This window comes from Typha angustifolia, chromosome 12 (genome assembly GCF_048772165.1).
Source record: "Typha angustifolia cultivar Huaian chromosome 12, ASM4877216v1, whole genome shotgun sequence".
In the NCBI taxonomy this organism is placed as follows: domain Eukaryota; kingdom Viridiplantae; phylum Streptophyta; class Magnoliopsida; order Poales; family Typhaceae; genus Typha; species Typha angustifolia.
In genome coordinates, this window is record NC_133250.1 from 9,126,747 (window position 1) to 9,144,548 (window position 17,802).

General features: G+C 39.8%; 3 protein-coding genes and 1 pseudogene across 3 annotated transcripts; 1 reads left to right on the forward strand and 3 right to left on the reverse strand.

Annotated features, from left to right (window-relative positions):
- The first annotated feature begins 462 nt into the window (after positions 1–462).
- On the forward strand, positions 463–5,372 carry LOC140772094 (zinc finger CCCH domain-containing protein 14-like). Its single transcript, XM_073113988.1, has 3 exons — positions 463–671; positions 1,474–1,534; positions 4,425–5,372. The coding sequence occupies exons 1-3, from the start codon at positions 596–598 to the stop codon at positions 5,182–5,184; spliced, it is 897 nt and encodes a 298-aa protein (XP_072970089.1). The 5' UTR covers positions 463–595; the 3' UTR covers positions 5,185–5,372.
- Positions 5,373–5,730: 358 nt separating this feature from the next.
- On the reverse strand, positions 5,731–6,821 carry LOC140772439 (18 kDa seed maturation protein-like). The gene is made up of 2 exons (XM_073114512.1): positions 6,632–6,821; positions 5,731–6,292 (listed from the first exon to the last, which is right to left on the reverse strand). The coding sequence occupies exons 1-2, from the start codon at positions 6,737–6,739 to the stop codon at positions 5,963–5,965; spliced, it is 438 nt and encodes a 145-aa protein (XP_072970613.1). The 5' UTR covers positions 6,740–6,821; the 3' UTR covers positions 5,731–5,962.
- Positions 6,822–7,862: 1,041 nt separating this feature from the next.
- LOC140772072 (G-type lectin S-receptor-like serine/threonine-protein kinase LECRK2) lies at positions 7,863–9,133 on the reverse strand (annotated as a pseudogene).
- Positions 9,117–12,716, reverse strand: LOC140772073 (uncharacterized). Its single transcript, XM_073113957.1, is given in 2 exon segments — positions 9,117–11,517; positions 11,563–12,716. Coding segments are annotated over 2 exon segments (414 nt in total). The 5' UTR covers positions 11,874–12,716; the 3' UTR covers positions 9,117–11,414.
- Positions 12,717–17,802: the final 5,086 nt, after the last annotated feature.

The window sequence follows — 17,802 nt, forward strand, 5'->3', positions numbered from 1 at the left end:
CATGTCTTTCAGTTGTGAGATTCCTGTCTGGTTCCAGAAGATTGTATCTATGTCTTTCAGTTGTGAGATTCTTGTCATCCATGATTGGCAATTGCTTATTTTCAATTGTGCACCTGCATTCTTAGTAAAATGTCAAAAAACACCCTAAATTGCACTTAAATTTGTCATTGGATTTTTAAACAACTAAACAAGGATCGAATTGAAAATGGTGAAAAGAGATGGGGTGTAAAATGAAAGTACACACATTTATTGTAGAATGTGAAATGAAAATAAATCCCAGAAGAAGGGGTAATATCGTCATTACATTATCCTTCGCTCGTGCTCGAAATTTTTTTGGCCTCACTGACCTCATCTTTTGCCACGCGGACTCCAAACCCCTCAAAAGTTAACCATATTTAAATCCATGCCTCGCGTCCTCCCTATAAGTAAACGCGGCCCACTGATTTTTCCCTTCCTTTCTCACTTGCTTCGGGGCCCTTCGATTCTCCTCTACCGGAAACCCTAGCTAGGGTTTTGGCCATCTCTCGGCAGATCTCGCGCTCTCTTCGTGTTCTACCTTCCTCGGCCGCCCTATTGTTGAGATCTAGTCATTGCCATGGAAGCCGGTTTTCGCAAGAGAGGGAGGCCGGAGGCGGCGAACGGTGGGGCAGCCGGTGCGAAGCGGCCGAAAGGTGAGGCTTCTGCTTCTTACTGTCCCAATCTGTGCTTTTATGGATCGAGAGTTTTTTAAGATCTTGGGGTGGTTTTGTTGGTGGGGAGCTGCTTTTCTAGGGGTTCAAGATCGTGAATGCTGAGTTTTGATTTAGTTATCCTTTTCTATTACCGTTGATTTATTTGCACTATAGTTCTTAGTGAATGTAAATTTTGGGGGAAAGTTACTGTCTATAGCTGTTCCCTTCTCTTTCTTGGTTACTGTTGTCGGTAATTATCTGCTTATTTATGTTTTTCGTCAGTTCTTTGATATATTGGTCTTCATGCTGCTGCCTCTTCTCTTGTCTTTAATTTAGTACAGTGGTGTATCCGTTTACTTCTGTGCATAATTAACCAATTGTCAGTATGTAACTATATATATTTAATGGCCTTGTGGTCATAAGTATATAGAGGTATCCGTCAGTTATCAAACCAGTGGAGTTCTGCAATGATGTGGTGCTGGAAGATCAGAGTTTTTAGCAAAAATAAAATCAGTTTGGGTAGATTTATTTCCTAAAATCAGTTCAGTTGAACTGTTTGGGCCTTGATTTTGTTTTATGTTTTGAGTGATGTCCTTTGAATTGCCTAGGTACAAGATAAAATCTTTATTAAGCTCAGATTTATTCAGAAGGGTGATAATTGTAGAGGAACTTTCTTATTGAAAGTTACAGTATTTCACATATATTCTTAACTAACATGAGCATTGAATTTGTACTTGAATTATAAAGATTAGTTAAATTAAAAGGTTGCAACTGAGAACATATAATTAATTTCATGCAACAGAAATGGAGTCATACCAAACTGGTCTAGGAAGCAAATCGAAGCCATGCACCAAGTTTTTCAGGTTCCAATCTTAACTTATCTAAAAAGGACATCATAACGGTAACATCTATTTTGCTGCAATTTCTGTTTTTGATTAAAATCTTTTGTACTTTAAAGAAATGCATCTAATACTAATGAATTGGTACTAAAGATTGTGATACAGGTTCTTGAGCATTAAGCAAGTTGACAATATTGAATGGAGTAATATGAGAACTTACAGTTCTGTTTTATTATGAAACTCACAAACTGTATGAATGCCAGGAATCAATGCCATTACATTTGTGATATATTGTTTAATATTAATTCAGATTGTTTAACGTTACAATCTGATTGCTTTACATGTTATTTATATGTTCATGGCGATGGTTTTATTTTTCTCACCAGTAGATATCTTAGTATTATTTATATGTGTAGATATATCTTGCATCCTTGGATGATTTGAGGTTTTTGCTGATCGGCCTGATCCTAATTGAGAAAGATATATTTAGTTCCACTTAGACAATGAAATTTCCTGAAAAAGGCTACAAATTCCTTATTGTATGCCACATTATATCTAGTTGATGCAGTGAAGTTTGTTGAGTAAAATGTGGAGAAAATCTAAACCTTTCCTTATCACCATTTTTTGCAAATGGATTACAACCTTCTGTCAAGAAGGTTCGTTCAATGGTCTTTCTGAACTTGATTCATTCCTTTAATCTTGATAATAACCATTCCTTATCACTATATTCTGCATAAAGATTAGAACCTTCTGTTAAGAAGGTTCTGTTGAATGGTCTGTCTTAACTTGGTTCTTCTTGATTACAACCTTCCCTTATCACCATATTCTGCATAAGTTTATAGCCCTCTGTTAACAAGGTTCCATTGAATGACCTGCCTTAATTTGATTTTTTATCTTTAATCTTGATATAATTGTTGAGAAGACAAAAGAACTTTTAGGTTAAGAAGATGGGTGAAATGTGTCAAAACAGATGTTTGTGTCTGGAGGTCGTGGTTAAGTATATGAATACTTGGCTAGTCATACCATAGGACAGTCAAATCCTTGGACTAAATCCTTTTCCCCTTCTGAGAATTGAGTCTCCTAGGAATGCCATGTTTAGACATGGGGCTTGTTGATTGCTACTCATCACTCTTGCTATGTTGCTGGCACTGAAAGTTGCACATGACTGTCGCACATTGGCTCAGTTCCTTTTTTATGTAAAGCTAGTGGAACTACATCAATTTTTGGTTGAGAATAAGGTTGCTATTGGGTGTAGTTTTGTGCTACAGCAAATTCAGACATGTAGAAATCCATGATCCAATATTGGGTTTAAATTTGAATACCTAAAGCCAATACCTTTACACCATGCATACTACAGTCAACATGATACTAGTTTGTGCCAACCTAGTTTCAGCCACTTGAAAGATTGGTTTCATTAGTAACCCGAGAATATATACATTGATATATGCTTGCATTGGCATTTCTAGTTGATATTGACCAGTCTGCCTGAATGACATGCTATGCACCATACCACTGCTGGAGTAGTGCAGTGTGCAGCACTGTCCAATACAGGAATGTTTTGAAGTATGTGCACGGACTTGCTTATTAGGTTTATGCTCTCCCAGATAATATAAGAAGCTTGTATCATCTTAAGCCAGACAATAAGAACAGTAGATTACTTCTGGTGTGAGTGTTCTTTTGTGATGAATTCTTTAGTGTAATGCATTTTTTGTTTTTTAGTTCTTTGGTCACATCTTTCAGTTTCAGATGAAATGCATTATGAAAAAAAAGTTTTTCTTGTATATGTTGTATTTGCAGCACATCGTCCAGCTGAAATGTATTCTGTAGGAAAGTTCCCTCATTTATATATATATATATATAAGCCAATTTTATTGCATGCTTGGAGACATGGCTAGACTAGATTTCTCAATTTCCATTGAGAAATAGGAGTTGCTATCTCATTTGAAATGCTTAGAAATAAATCAAATTTGTGGAATTTGAATCATTTTCACTTTTTAGTAATCCTTTGTACATATATTTACCAGTTAAATGATTCTGTAGAGAAGAACGTTTTTGTTTGACTTTAAGTAGAAAGGCAACCAGGTGATCCATGTTTTAGGGCACATGGGAACATGATGTAACTCAGATCCTCTCTTAACTAGAGAGCAGATAATTTGCAAAACCAAGTTAGGAGCCTTTTCCTGATTTGTGCAATGCCATCTATCTTAATTATTTTCTGAAGGATATTATTAGTAATCAGCTGTTTGGTTGCGGTTGTTAAAGAACTGTCTCGATATAGTTGTCACCTATGTGCTTGTTACCTAAAATTGTGATGATCTAGAGGTGAGATTGATTTTAATTCCCTTTTTAGTAAGAAGTATTTGCCTATATGCTCGTAAGGTGTCTACAACATTCAGCAATGGTTTCCAATCAATAATTGGGGTCTTGATGGATGGATGATAACTCAATTGTAGGGCTTACTTTCCCCTATCTAACCAAATTTGTGCTTGTTCAACTGATAGAGAACATAATTATAAGGGTTTTCCCCCCTGTTTAGCCAGATTTTGGCTGACATTGTCTTTGTGGTTTGTAACTAAAAATTCGTAATCACTAAATGCGTATCCAAGTTTGTGGAAGCAACTTGATCTTATGCTGCTCGGTGTTGTGTTTTTGGGGTGAGGTTTTTACCTAACTGGCATTCTAAAATTCTTAGCAGAAGCCTGTGTAGGATGTTTTTTGTGCATGTTTTATTTGAATGATTTTTCCTTGTTTGGCAGTCTCTTTATAAGCTTATGATTTCCTCTTTTTAAAGTTGCTTCAACTTTTTTTTAATTCAATTTCCTTATCTTACACCAAAGATGTCTTCTTCCTTTATGAATCGCTACAATGCACATTATAGAAGTTTAAAGCTGATATCGTGTAAATCTTGGTGCAGCACTGCTGGTTGCCCATTCGGTGAAGGCTGCCATTTTCTGCATTATGTTCTTGGCGGATACCAGGCTGTTGCACAGATGACCAACTTAGGCAACCCTGGTCATGCTCCTCCAGGAAGACCCCCAATGGGTCCTCCTCCTGTCCCTGATGGTCCTGGCCCTGCTGTCAAGTCACGCCTATGCAACAAGTACAACACTGCGGAGGGCTGTAAATTTGGTGACAAGTGCCATTTTGCCCATGGTGAGAGAGAGCTTGGCAAGCCCTTCCTCCCATCTCAAGATGGTCCTATTCCACCTCCAATGGGGGGAAGATTTCCTGGTCGCCTTGAACCACTTCCACCTGCTGGAGCAGCAGGTGTTCCAGGAAGCTTTGGTGCCTCTGCCACTGCTAAGATAAGTGTTGATGCCTCTCTTGCTGGTGCTATTATTGGGAAGGGAGGAGTCAATACGAAACAGATATGTCGAATTACTGGAGCGAAACTGGCTATCCGAGAGCATGAGTCCGATCCCAACCTGAGGAACATCGAGCTTGAGGGAAGTTTCGATCAAATTAAACATGCTAGTGCGATGGTAAGAGAACTCATCGTCAGCATTAGTGCTTCAACTCCACTGCCTGCCAAGCCTGCCGGAGCAGCCCGCGGTGGTTCTGGTAACAACTACAAGACCAAGTTGTGTGAGAACTTTGGCAAAGGCTCCTGCACGTTCGGGGACCGATGCCACTTCGCTCATGGGGCTAGTGAACTGCGCAAGACTGTTCTTTGAGATCCATCCCTCTATCCAAACTTGTTCCCTACGAGCTTCTTTTTAGGGGGGTTGTCAATCCCTTCTATCTGGTGTATTTTCTATTCAAGGGAGGAATAACTTTTAGGGTTTAGTCCTTTTTTTTCCCATCTGATGTATTCTGATTTCGCATGGTTGATAAATTAATTTTGGTCGCTGGATGATTTCTAGTCTTGCTGTGCTATCATGTACATTGATGCTTTCCTAGAGTAATAACGATGTGTTCTAGATGGATGCTACGCATTAATTTGTTCTGATAGCTTTGGAGGCAGTATGATATTAGATGTACAGTCCACAATGTTTTGCATTTGCCGCAATTACCCAACAGCATTTTGTGTGTTTATAAGTTAGACTTGACGTGAAGAAAGATCCAAGTATTCTTTGTGATGTTGAGTAAAGATCCAAGTATTCTTTGTGATGTTGAGTAATATGTTCCAAATTGAGTAGTTCTAATATCTAGTAGTGACTAAATTAATAGGTTTCATAATCAAGCAGCTTTGCATGTTGGGTAGAATTTTACGCCATATATAATACAAGAGAATGAAGACAATTTGATACAGAGTTGACATGGTTTTCTTATCTTGTTAGACAATTTGATGCAGAATTGACATGGTTTTTACACACATTTTAAAAGTACTATCCATAAAGATTACAAATAAAACGCGACCATCGGCTAGAAACGAATAATAGAATAAGCCCCGACAACTTTTAGAGCAAAAACCAAATCATCGTTTGAAACGACGATGGCATGAGATGTGGCTCAGGTGTAGTGGTGGCCGGTTCCGGTGGCGGCCGGGTAGTCGCTACCGACACGTGGGTTGTGGGCTGCTGTCGGCCTCGCCGTCTCGGTAGCGATACCGATCGGGCGAGACTCGGCCACTCCGGCCTCCACGTGGCCGCCAGTGGGGTAGCCAGCGACCTGTCCCGGCGCCCCCTGGGACGCGTGGTACCCGGCGCTCGCCTGCATCTTCAAGGCGGCATTGCGCTCCATCGCCTCCCGCTTTTCGACCTCGGCCTCGTGGATCCTCCCCTGCTTCTTTTGCTCCGCCACCTCCTTCTCCAACGGATGGTGGGCCGTTACCTTCTCCACCTGCGTCCCAGTTCACCCAATTGTTAGATGATATCTGTCTCTTATTCTAGAGAAGTTTTTCATCACACAAGGAACTTTTGCCATATATATTCTCATTTAACTGTAATTTTTTACTTAATGTTCATGTAATCATAAATGAATCTAAAAGATCATATATTCTTCTAACGCTAATCGAGAAACGTAATTTAGAACAAAAAGTAAAGTGAAGTGCGTATAAGGATCTCCTTATTCCAACTCAACCCAGGATAAGAATTCTCATAAAAAGAGAGAGAGAGAGAGAGAGAGAGAGAGAGAGAGAGAGAGAGAGAGAGAGAGAGAGAGAGAGAGATGAAGGCCAACCTTCTCCTGAACAGTGGCTTTAGTCTTCTCCATTCCTGCCTTGGCCGAGGCGCCGATGTTGGCAACCGACTCCTTGGCCGAGGCCACGGCGCTCTTCCCACCTTGCATACTTATCCAAAATTCTGTTCTTATTCACTCCTCTTATCCGACCTCTGCAAGGATTAACAAGATCGATCTCTGATAAAGTCATCCACCGGAGCATTTATTTATAAGTTGAGATGTGCAGCTACTGCGGGGTGACACGTTTCACTTAGAGGACACTCGGAATCCTCTCGAGGATTCACAGAGGATACGTGTCGGGTCCTTGGGGTAACAGCTTTGTACGGTTCTAAACAGTTCGAACTTCCATGTACGCTTGCCGACTGTCTTTTAGATTAATATTATTTTAATAAAAAAACTTTGAAAATAATACATCACCTTTCAACTATTTATTATAGAAATACGTCCCTAGAAATGGGCGATGGTGTAGTAGATAATTATCTCTATTAATACATCTTTTCCATTTCTAATAGGAAAATGCAACCAAATATGCAAGCATTCACCGTACCAGAGGAATAATTGACTCATATAGAATGACCCTCATTGCTTTAATGGTTTCTTTCTCCATCTTGTACTCCATTTCACGAGTATGAATAATATTAAGCTGAGCAATTTTTAAGCATACGAACATCATCTTATAATTAACACACCAACCAGATATTACAACTTGAATCACCAGCTATAAGAGAGGTTTAATCACCGGCACAAAGAGTATAGATTCAGTGTGAGTCAACTTATGTAGCTCAGTCATAACTTCAACATGATGATATAAAAGTTGAGGGGATATAATTAAGATCATTAAATATGTGCAATGAATATATTAGTAAGCATACGACGATATGCTTCGAGAAATTAGTACGAGGGTCAGTCCACATTAGATCTCAATCTTAATACACTAGTGGTTGGAGTTTAACCTCTCACATAAATATTTTCTTATTATAAAAGTGTTAGCTTATTATTTAATTTAATTACCAAGGAGGGGCGAACTATGTCCAGTCTTAGAAGACAAACAAAAAGGAAACATCGACAAATAACAGAACATCAATAGTGGTGGTACTGTTTTACATAAAGGCATAAAAAAGATCAGAGATTGTTTTCTTTTTTCTTATGTTTTTAGAAATTGATCAGAGATAGTTGTTATTAGTCAAATTATATAATTAACTATTAATTTGTCATTCACAATAAACACGGCAAAGTGCTCAAAAGTTATAACATTGAGCTAACAAAAAGAGGAAGAAGGATCAGGTGGAGCAGAAACATCCACAACCCCCTCTAACATCTGAACCACCTTATGCATGGCAGGCCTCAGTGATGGCTCCTCATGGATGCACCAAAAGGCCACCATCACAAACCTGTCCACCGTCCCCATCTCCGCCGCCGCCTCCTCGTCGCCCTCCACCAAGACCTCCATCCTCCCTCCTCTCATGCAGTCGTAAGCCCAGAACGTGAGAACCGCCGCCGCCTCGTCTTCCGTCTCCTGTTCTAAATTTTCCCTGCAACATACCAACTCCAACAACATGACGCCGAAGCTGTACACGTCCACCTTCGCGGTGATCGCCGAGTTTCTGAACCACTCTGCGGCGACGTACCCCCCCGTCCCCCTGATGCCGGTGTTCGTGCGCGTCTGATTGGGGCGGAGGAGCTTTGCCAGTCCGAAATCCGATATCCTCGGGACGAAGTCGTCGTCTAGAAGTATGTTGCCGGGCTTTAAGTCGTCCTCGGGACGATGATCTGGGCGCAGCACTCTTCGTGCAAGTATAGGAGTCCTTTCGCTATTCCTATGGCTATCTTGACTCTCAGGCTCCAACTAGGCCTTGGGCTTGTGCGCAGGAATTCGGTGAGAGATCCGTTGCTCATGTATTCGTAGACCAACATCCGATGCGTCCCTTCGTTGCAAAATCCGAGCAATTTGACTAAGTTTCTGAGGTGGGTCTGCCCGATCGACCTCACCTCGTTGATGAACTCCTTCTCTGTGTCTTTAAGCAGCCGGTCCAATCTCTTCACTGCGATGGGGGTCTGGGATTTGGAGTTATATGCAAGAAGAATCCCTTTGTAGACCGTGCCAAATGCTCCACTGCCCAATTCATCCTTGAACCCATTCGTGGCATCCTCGAGCTCTTTGTAGGTGAAAGCTCTTAGATTGTTCACCTCTGACATGCGTGGATCATGCTGAAGCTTGTTCTTGCTCTCCTTGGTATTGCAGAAGGCCAAGGCTAGTGCGACAATGGTGACTAAGAAGACCAAGTTGAGGAATCCAGAGCTGCCAAGAAGAGCTGCGATGACGAGAACAGAGCTGTGATCCTTCGGCGGGCACTCGCAGTTCAGTTGCAGCTGGACACCGGCATTCGAGCTGCAATACACGTTCAACCCGCACAAGTCGCTGCCATAATCCAACCTAACACCCTCACATAGGTCTGTCGGCAAGCTGTTCTCCGCCGAGCACTTACTTTTTCCCAACTTCCGTTGTTAGGATTTTTTGGATAAATATAGAGACGAAAGGCATCGTCTGGGTCGAGTGAGGCTCGTTGGTGGAATTTCCTTGTGGAGTAAATAGTATTGAGGATCAGGAACTCACTGGTTTGGGTGTTAGTATTGTTGATATTCTTGAGGACGTAGTAGATTGACCCGGACAAGTCGAAGACGAGTTTGGTTCCGCTACCATTTGAGGCCCAATAAGCGTGATGGGGTACATTACCAAATTGCCATCGGTCTGGGCCACGAGAGCAAATCGGCCTAACGAGAAGTCCAAATCCGTTAGCTTCGACCAGAGAGAAGCCCATGTGGCTAAGGATTGGCCTGGGAGAAGCGTATCCATCGCAGAGTTAAAGCTCTGTCATAAAGGAGTGTCGTCAGCGTTAAAGATGACCATGTTGCTGGAATGGAGGAGGGACACGTGGGTGGCGCCTCATGCCTGGTTTGATCGATTTCAGTATCTCATAGTTTACAGATTTTAGGAGAGCCCCTTTGAGCCATCTATGTTTCTACAATCTTTTGCTCAGGGTCGGGTCATCCTCCTTTTGTATGTCGATGATATGATTATCATCGGAGATGACTCGATCAAAATCCGCTCTTTTTATCAGCATCTTTAGAATCAATTTGAGATATCGGAGATGACTTGATAAAGGACCTAGGTTCTCTTCAGTACTTTCTATGTATCAAAATTGCTCAGTCATCCCATGATCTTTTGCTATCCCAACAGAAGTATTACAAACATTCTCAATCGTGCTACTATCACTGATACTCGTCTTGTTGCTACCTCAGTTGAGCTACATGTGAAGCTTTAGCCAATGATGGTCTTCCAGATCCGACTAGATATCGTCAACTAATTGAGACACTTGTTTACTTAACCATTACTCAGCTTGATATTTTTCATGCAGTTGGTCTTGTTACTTAGTTCATGCAAGTTTCTCAATATGCTCATTTATGTTGCTCTTATACGTATTCTTCGATATCTTCATGGCACCATCACTTGCGTTTTTTTCATGCCATCGATTTCCATCTTCATTCTGAGAGCTTATTACGATGCAGATTAGGAATAATTCTCTTTTCAGCCCCTGAACTATCATCGACTTCCATCTTGGTACACACTGCCCCCCCTAAACTATCAACAATACCTTACCCCCCTGATATTGTTAATAGAATCAGTGAATTGATCATATTGCCCCTCTATTTATAAAAGTGGGATAGTCCTCCACTTATAATAGTAGGATAGTTACGTGGCAGAGCTAAAATTAAATATTTTAATATTTTTTAAATTTCTACATTGTCCTCTGTGCTAATCCCTTTTCTTCTAAAAATTTTTATTCCTCTTCCTTCAAAGAGCTCGAAGTCGGCAATGGTACATCTTGTGGTCTTCTTCCCACCAGTGTCCATACATGCTGTCGCCGGACGCTGAGTGGTGGGAACAGATGGGGGCGAGCGGGAGGCCCGACGATAAGCAGCAATCGCCGTGGTTGAGTAGGGGATATGTGGTTCTAGCTTGGCCTTTGCATTCAGCCTCTTACGTGCAAGATGAAGGAGAGGCCACACCGCCGTTGACGGCTAAGTTGTCAATGGACCTCGGGGGACGCGACACGCCACTGCTGGCCTCTTTCTCTCGCCTTCTCTAGAGCTATCTACAAGAGCTCTCCATTCTCCTTACTCCTTCGAGTGGGATGCCGAGGGTGACAGAGTGATCAATTGCCCACGTAAAGTATATGTCGGCCAACTTGTCTCTCTCGTCGAGCCCACTTCGATTTCCTCCCCACCTTCCTCCTTTGCTGCTCCTTCACCGTCAAATTCAGCACAGGCCCTCACCTCCTAGAATTCGAGGTAGTCATCGTCAACACCGTTGTCTCATCCCCCAACACCGTTGCGACTGGTAGGGTGGTGCTAAAATCAATTGTTGATGACCGAAAGGGATTGGAGGCCGATAGGTGGTTGGGTGAAATGGCTGTTGGCCACCGTGCCGATGGTTAAAGATGTCTCCGAGCACATCTCATCCGAACGCCACCACTGTCCTCACTTCTCTCTCTTGGCTTCTCCCATCTCCTTCCAAGACCAACATGGTCATGGTCTTTGGAGTGATCACCACAAGAATGGAATTTGTGCCTGGCTAATAGTATCCCTCTGATCATCCCATCCTCTACTATGACGGCTCCTATCCCTCTGATCATCCATTCCTGGCTAGAAAGACTAATCTCCTCTGATCAAAGGTCAAATTCAGATGAGCCAAGAATTGCATAGTCTTCATCTGTGCATTGAACTACCTGCTCTTGCATTCCGGATCACTACAGCTCAACATAGGTGAGAAATGATCAAGATCTTGCCACTACTGCTCCAACTCCATGGAGTACTCCTAAATAGATCTATCACCTTACACCACCGCCTCTATGTTGCGCTGGATCTAGAACACCCTCATGTGGTTCTCAGCCCCAACATAGGTCCTCTCCAGCTTCGCCCAAATATCTACTACCTTTCGAATGCCATCCACCAATGAAGCAATCTTTGGAATCAACGAGTTCAGTAGCCAGGTGTACAGTAAGGCGTGTATGGTCCTCCACTCATCTACCTCAGCACCATCACTTGCTGGCTCAGCCTTAACTCCTGTCAGGTATCCATCTAGCCTCTTCTCTACTAGAGCTGCCTCAACCCGACGCGACCAACTCAAGTAAGTAGCCGATCCATCAAGTTTTAGATCCACAGGAAGAAGATCTAGTCTCATAAGCTATGGATGTGCCGACATCGACTCCTCGCCTTGCTGACCTAACACCAGAAGCAAGGTCTTGAGTTCGGTCTCACTCAACTTCTTCATAATATCATTCATTAATCAATCTCAAGGATCCAAGCCTAGGCCACACAGATCATACACGACTTACTTCCTTTTCTTTTTTTTTTTTCTTCCCTCAGTCCACTATTTTCTTTTTTCTTGCTCTACTAATTTTTTCCTTTTTCAAGGGGGAAAATGTGAAATGTGGTCTACTCCCCCAGATTCCACAGGCTCATAAATAGGGGTTTAGGATTCCTGTCATGTCCACCCAGCCCCTCCTCCTTTCTTCTCCGGCTCACCTCAGCCACCGCCTGCTCCTCCACCTCATCGTCATTTTCTTTCTTCTCTTCGGGTTTGACGGCTACTGGAATCTTCTTGATTTTCGGCTTGGGGCTTCTAGAACCTTCTTTGGCTCCTCCGATTTCGCGAACCTTCTCCTCCGGTCTCCTCTAGCTTCGCGTCTTCTAGAACCTTCTCCTCCGCCTCGATCTCCACAGGGTTGAAAAACCCCTTTGCCCTTCTGCTCCGCACTAGCAAGGTGCTCCTCAAAGGCCTCGATCGCGTGGTGGATTAGCTCGCAGTCGAGGGAGCAATCCCACCGCGACTAGAAGCTCGTGGAGGAGGGGGAAGCCCAGTGGCAGATCAGGTCTACGCCAGCGATCCCCTTTCCTGTTTTTTTTTTCTCAGTTGGGGCTAACCTAACATGGCTCTAATACCATATTGTTTTCTAAAAAACCTTTCCCTCTGCTTTATTGATCTACTGACTTGGCTTATATAGCCTATAAAGTACACTTATAACATGATGGCCTATTCTCTCATAGGCCCCTATAAAACCAATAATCTCAACAATAGTTATGTCATATTAACTAACAAATCAGAGAGCCTTGCAAATAAATAGAAAGATTGATGGGAACAAATCTGAAAAAATCATAACAACGGAAGAACTGAAAGAAGAGAGGAGCTCAATCTACGCATACCTAATAAATCGATTGTCTAATCTTGAACAAAAATAAATTGAACTGATCTGGAGGGATTTGGGGAGTTTCTTGAACAGATTTGAACAAATATACAACATTCTAACCTAAAGAATCATATCTTGACAACTCCAAAATCTTGTTACCCAATTTGTCATCCATCAGGCAAGCTATAGCTACAAATCCTATCAACATTGATAAACTTCAAGATCCCATTATCAATTTTCTCTTCCAATATAATATCTTAACCTAGAAACTGTATAAATGTTGACAAATTTTTAGAAGACTAGAACCAATCAGTCCATCACCTAATTTGTCATCCACTATTAGACCTTTACCTAAAAATCGAACAAAAGATTAGCCAAAATTATTGAATAGACGATAACGGGCAAATCATGTCAACTTAACAAATCAGAGAGCCTTACAGTGATAAAGAAAAAGATTAATGGGTACCAAGGAAGGAGAAGAATAACAAGAAGAGATCTTCCGGTCTATGCATAATCAAATCAAATCTTTAACTAACAAACTGATTATCTAATCTTGACGAAAAACAAATTGGACTGATCCGAAAAGTTTCTTGAATAGATCTGAAATTTTGAAAATATCTAAAAGAACCTAATGTAAAAATCATATCTTGATAACTTCAAAATCTCATTATGCAACTTGTGTTTTCATTATGCAAGCCTATCTACAAATTCTATCAACATTGCTAAAAACTTCAACAACCCATTTGCCATCTTCTATTGCAATATAAGATCTTAACCAGGAATATGAAGGTCAACAAATCCATCACCCAATTTTTCATGCATTACAAGACCTTAACCTAAGAATCAAATCAAATTGACAAACTTTAATAATGCATCAGTAATATCCCTGATGAAGTCTGTTGGTGATAGAGAAATTATTGAACAGATCATAACAGACAATCAACTTCACAAATAAAAGTGCCTTGCAGATTTGGAAAGTTTCTTAAACAGATTTGAACAAATCTACAAGATCCTAACCTAAAGTTCAAATCTTGACAACTTCAAAATACATTACCCAAGCTTGTCTTCCATTATACAAGCCCATCTAAAATCCTATCAACATTGATAAACATCAAGAGCCCATTACCCATCTTCTTTTGCAATATGAGATATTAACATGAAAATCATATAACATCGACAAATTTTAAGAACCTGTCAGCCATCACCCAACTTGTCATCTATTATAAGACCTTAATGTAAACAATCTTGACAATTTTAAAAACCTACTATCCAACTTGTCTATCATTATACGAGCCTATGTACAAATCCGATCAACATTTGAAAAACTTCAAGAACACATTACTCATCTTCTATTGCAATTAAGATCTTAACATGGAACTCATATGAACATACACAAATTTCATGACCTATCAGCCAATCTGTCATCTGTTATAAGACTAATCAAATTGACAAACTTGAAGAATATTTTAGTCAAATCTCTGACGGAGAGTTGTTCAGAGACATAAAAAAGATTAGCAGAAATTATTACATGATCATAAGAGAAAAATCATATTGACTTGGCAGATCAGAAAACCTTCCAGTGATCAGGAAAAAGAACAACAGAAACAAATCAGAAGGAATCATAACAAAGAAAAGAGAAGAACAACAAGAAGCGAGGAGTTCGATCTATGTGAAAATCAAATCTTTACATAATAATTCGATTACCTAATTTTGAAGAACAAATTGAACTGATCTAGAGGAATCTGGGAAGTTTCTTGGACACATTTGAACAAATCTACGAGATCCTAACCCAAAAATTATATCTTGACACCATCAAAATCACATTACCCAACTTGTCTTTCCATTATACAAGCTATAGCTACAAATCCTATCAACATTGATAAACTTCAAGATCTCATTACCTATCTTCTCTTCCAATATAATATCTTAACCTGGAAATTATATGGACGTCACATATTTCAAGAGCCCATCAGTGCATCAACCAATTTGTCATCCACTGATAGACCTTAACCTAAAAGTCGAAAAAATTAATAACCTTGAAATATATATCAGTCAAATCCCTGATGGAGAACTATCAGCGACATAGAAAAGATTAGCAAGGTATATTGAATGATCATAGCAGATGAATCATATTAACTTGGCAGATCAAAGAGCTTTTTGGTGATAAGCTAAAATCAATGGAAACAAATCAGGAGTTATAACAAGTGAAGGAGAAGAACAACAAGAAGAGGGGAGTTTTATCTATGTAGATCTAATAAATTGAGTCAAATCTTGAACTAAAACAAATGGAACTGATCTGGAGGAGTCTAGAAAGTTTCTTATTTGAAAAAACCTACAAGAGCTTAACCTTAAAATCATATCTTGACAACTTCAAAAACCCATTAGCCAACTTGTCTTCCATTATACGAGCCTATCTGCAAATCATGACAGTATTGATAAATTTCAACAACCGATAAGTCATCAGTCCGTCACCCAATTTGTCATCAATTATAAGACGTTAACCTAAAAGTCCAATCAATATGACAAACTTCAAGAATGTATCAGTCAATTCCCGATAGAGTCTTCCAGCAACATAGAAAAGATTAGCAGATATTATTGGATGATCATAATAGACAAGTTCACATTAACTGACAAATCAGAGAGCTTTGAAGTGATTATAGAAAGATTGATGGAAACAGATCAGAAGGAACCATAACAAGGGAAGGAGAAGAACAGAAAGAAGAGAGGAGTTGATTTATGCATACCTAATAAATCGATTGTTTAATCTTGAAGAAAAACAAATTGAACTAATCTGGAGGGATTTGGAGATTTTCTTAAACAGATTTGAATAAATCTACAACATCCTAATCTAAAAACCAGAGAACTTCAGCAACCCGTTACCCAACTTGTCATTATACGATCCTATCAACATTGACAACTTCTCTTGCAATATAAGATCTTAACCTATAAATCATATGAACGACAAATATTTTCAAGAACCCATCAACCAATTCGTCGTCCGTTATAAGCCCCCTCAACCTAAAAATCGTATCATACTGGCAAACGCCAAGAACGCGTCAGTTAAATCCCAAGAGAGACTCCCAGTGAAAAAGGAAAAGATTAACAGAAACAAACCAGAAGGACTCGTACCAAGGGAAGGAGAAGAATAATAAGAAAGAGGTACGATCTATGCAAGAATCAAATATTTACCTAATAATCGATAATCTAATCTTGAACAAAACAAAATTAAATTGATCTGGACGAACTCGGGAGGTTTCTTGAATGATTGAACGAATCGGCCTAACCTGAGGAGGGATCACGGAAAGTTCTCGGGAACAATGTGATCTCGGAACTCGAAACCCTATCCTGAGCCTTCTCTCCGATCTCCTCTTCCTCCCGTCTTCTTCCTCTCCTCATCTCTCTTCGCTTTCCCGCTCTCCCTTCTCTCTCACGCTCTCAATCAAATATAAAAGAAAAAGGAAAAAAAAAAAACCTGTTGACCTCTTGATGCCTATATTTATAGAGAGAAATATGACCGTTGGAGAAACAAGCGAGTTAAACCCTGAATTATCACTATTTATAATCAAAAGATTTAGGAAATTGCAAAATAACACCCCACCTCTTGACTATATTATAAATAAGTCCTCATTTTTAATTATTTACAAACAGGACACACTCATTTGCTAAGAATCGTTCACCATGACTAATTACTCTGCATTATGAGCCTTATAGTGTCTGATTGTATCATATGTTGATTTATAATGATCTTAACTAGATGGTTGTCGATCGTTTTTGGGTCTTAATGATATGTTCTAGTTGGAGGACAATCATATATCCTTCGAAAAAGCATCATTAATTTCTTGTTAAAAAGATATTAATCCATATTACATTGTGCTCGATTGAAGCTAATTCAACACGGTTAAGCTACCAAATAATAATAGTCTATAAGCCTATATTTTATTTAGATTACATTTATGATAGATAATATAATTAGGTCAACTAATACTTATTAAAAAACATCAACATAAAGCATGTCATTTTCTGTGCATATTACTTAGAAAACACCATTTTCGACCATTTCCGCGCAGCTTCTCATTGCGTAACCTAACAAAAGGCTTATCGTCAAATATCAATTTGTCGATTTTATAAGGATTCTGGAAGACGAAACTATTAACCACTCCCATAGAAAAAGGAAGAAAATGGCTTCTTTGAGCACAAGTAAATGACTTTTGAATTTTGGATTACCTATTAATCTATTTTAAACCAACCAAAAGTTCTTTTTTTTTCATTAATTTATAATTTATCTCACATTCTCTTTTTTTTTTTTTTCTTTTTGAATTTTTGGATGACAAATGAGACTAATACTCCCTCCTTTGTGGGAGATGGGAGATTACCATATCAATCTTGATTGGAATCCTAATTGGCACTACTTTTGACTTGAACAAGACCTAAGCAGTCATATGAATGTGTCCCTACTTAGTTAATAGGTTGCTCATGATCATGGGCCCAAGTGAAACTATTAGAAAGGAACAGCCATTAAATAGATGGAGAAGATAAGGCCAGATGCGTTGCATTCCCTAGCACACAGTGATCTCTGCAAATGGATTGAATTGTCTTATGTATCTCAACTTGTTCTGTGGATGATGCAAATGAATAAAGATGGATCTTATTTCCACTCCATTTGGAAATACATATATATATTTATTATATGTACATATTTATAGATTGAACAACTAAGTTAATCATCTAAGAAACTAACCATTATAGACTTAATCATGCATCTACGCATAGAGAAGCTCCAATGAAAACTTCTAATTAGAAACTCTAATGTCTAAGGAGTTGCTGGCAAGTAAGAAAAGGACAGCTACAATTCCATTTGCCAGAAAGCTCAATTCAATAAGTTGCCATTGCATGGGAAAGTAATGGAATTCATCAATAACCCTT

Excerpts from the sequence above, each read along its gene's own strand:
- LOC140772439 (XM_073114512.1), bottom strand. The coding sequence starts at position 6,739 with ATGCAAGGTGGGAAGAGCGCCGTGGCCTCGGCCAAGGAGTCGGTTGCC. Across the intron at positions 6,293-6,631 it reads AAGCCACTGTTCAGGAGAAG|GTGGAGAAGGTAACGGCCCA; the intron begins GTTGGCCTTCAT and ends ACTGGGACGCAG.
- LOC140772094 (XM_073113988.1), top strand. The coding sequence starts at position 596 with ATGGAAGCCGGTTTTCGCAAGAGAGGGAGGCCGGAGGCGGCGAACGGT. Across the intron at positions 672-1,473 it reads CGGTGCGAAGCGGCCGAAAG|AAATGGAGTCATACCAAACT; the intron begins GTGAGGCTTCTG and ends TTCATGCAACAG. Across the intron at positions 1,535-4,424 it reads CCATGCACCAAGTTTTTCAG|CACTGCTGGTTGCCCATTCG; the intron begins GTTCCAATCTTA and ends ATCTTGGTGCAG.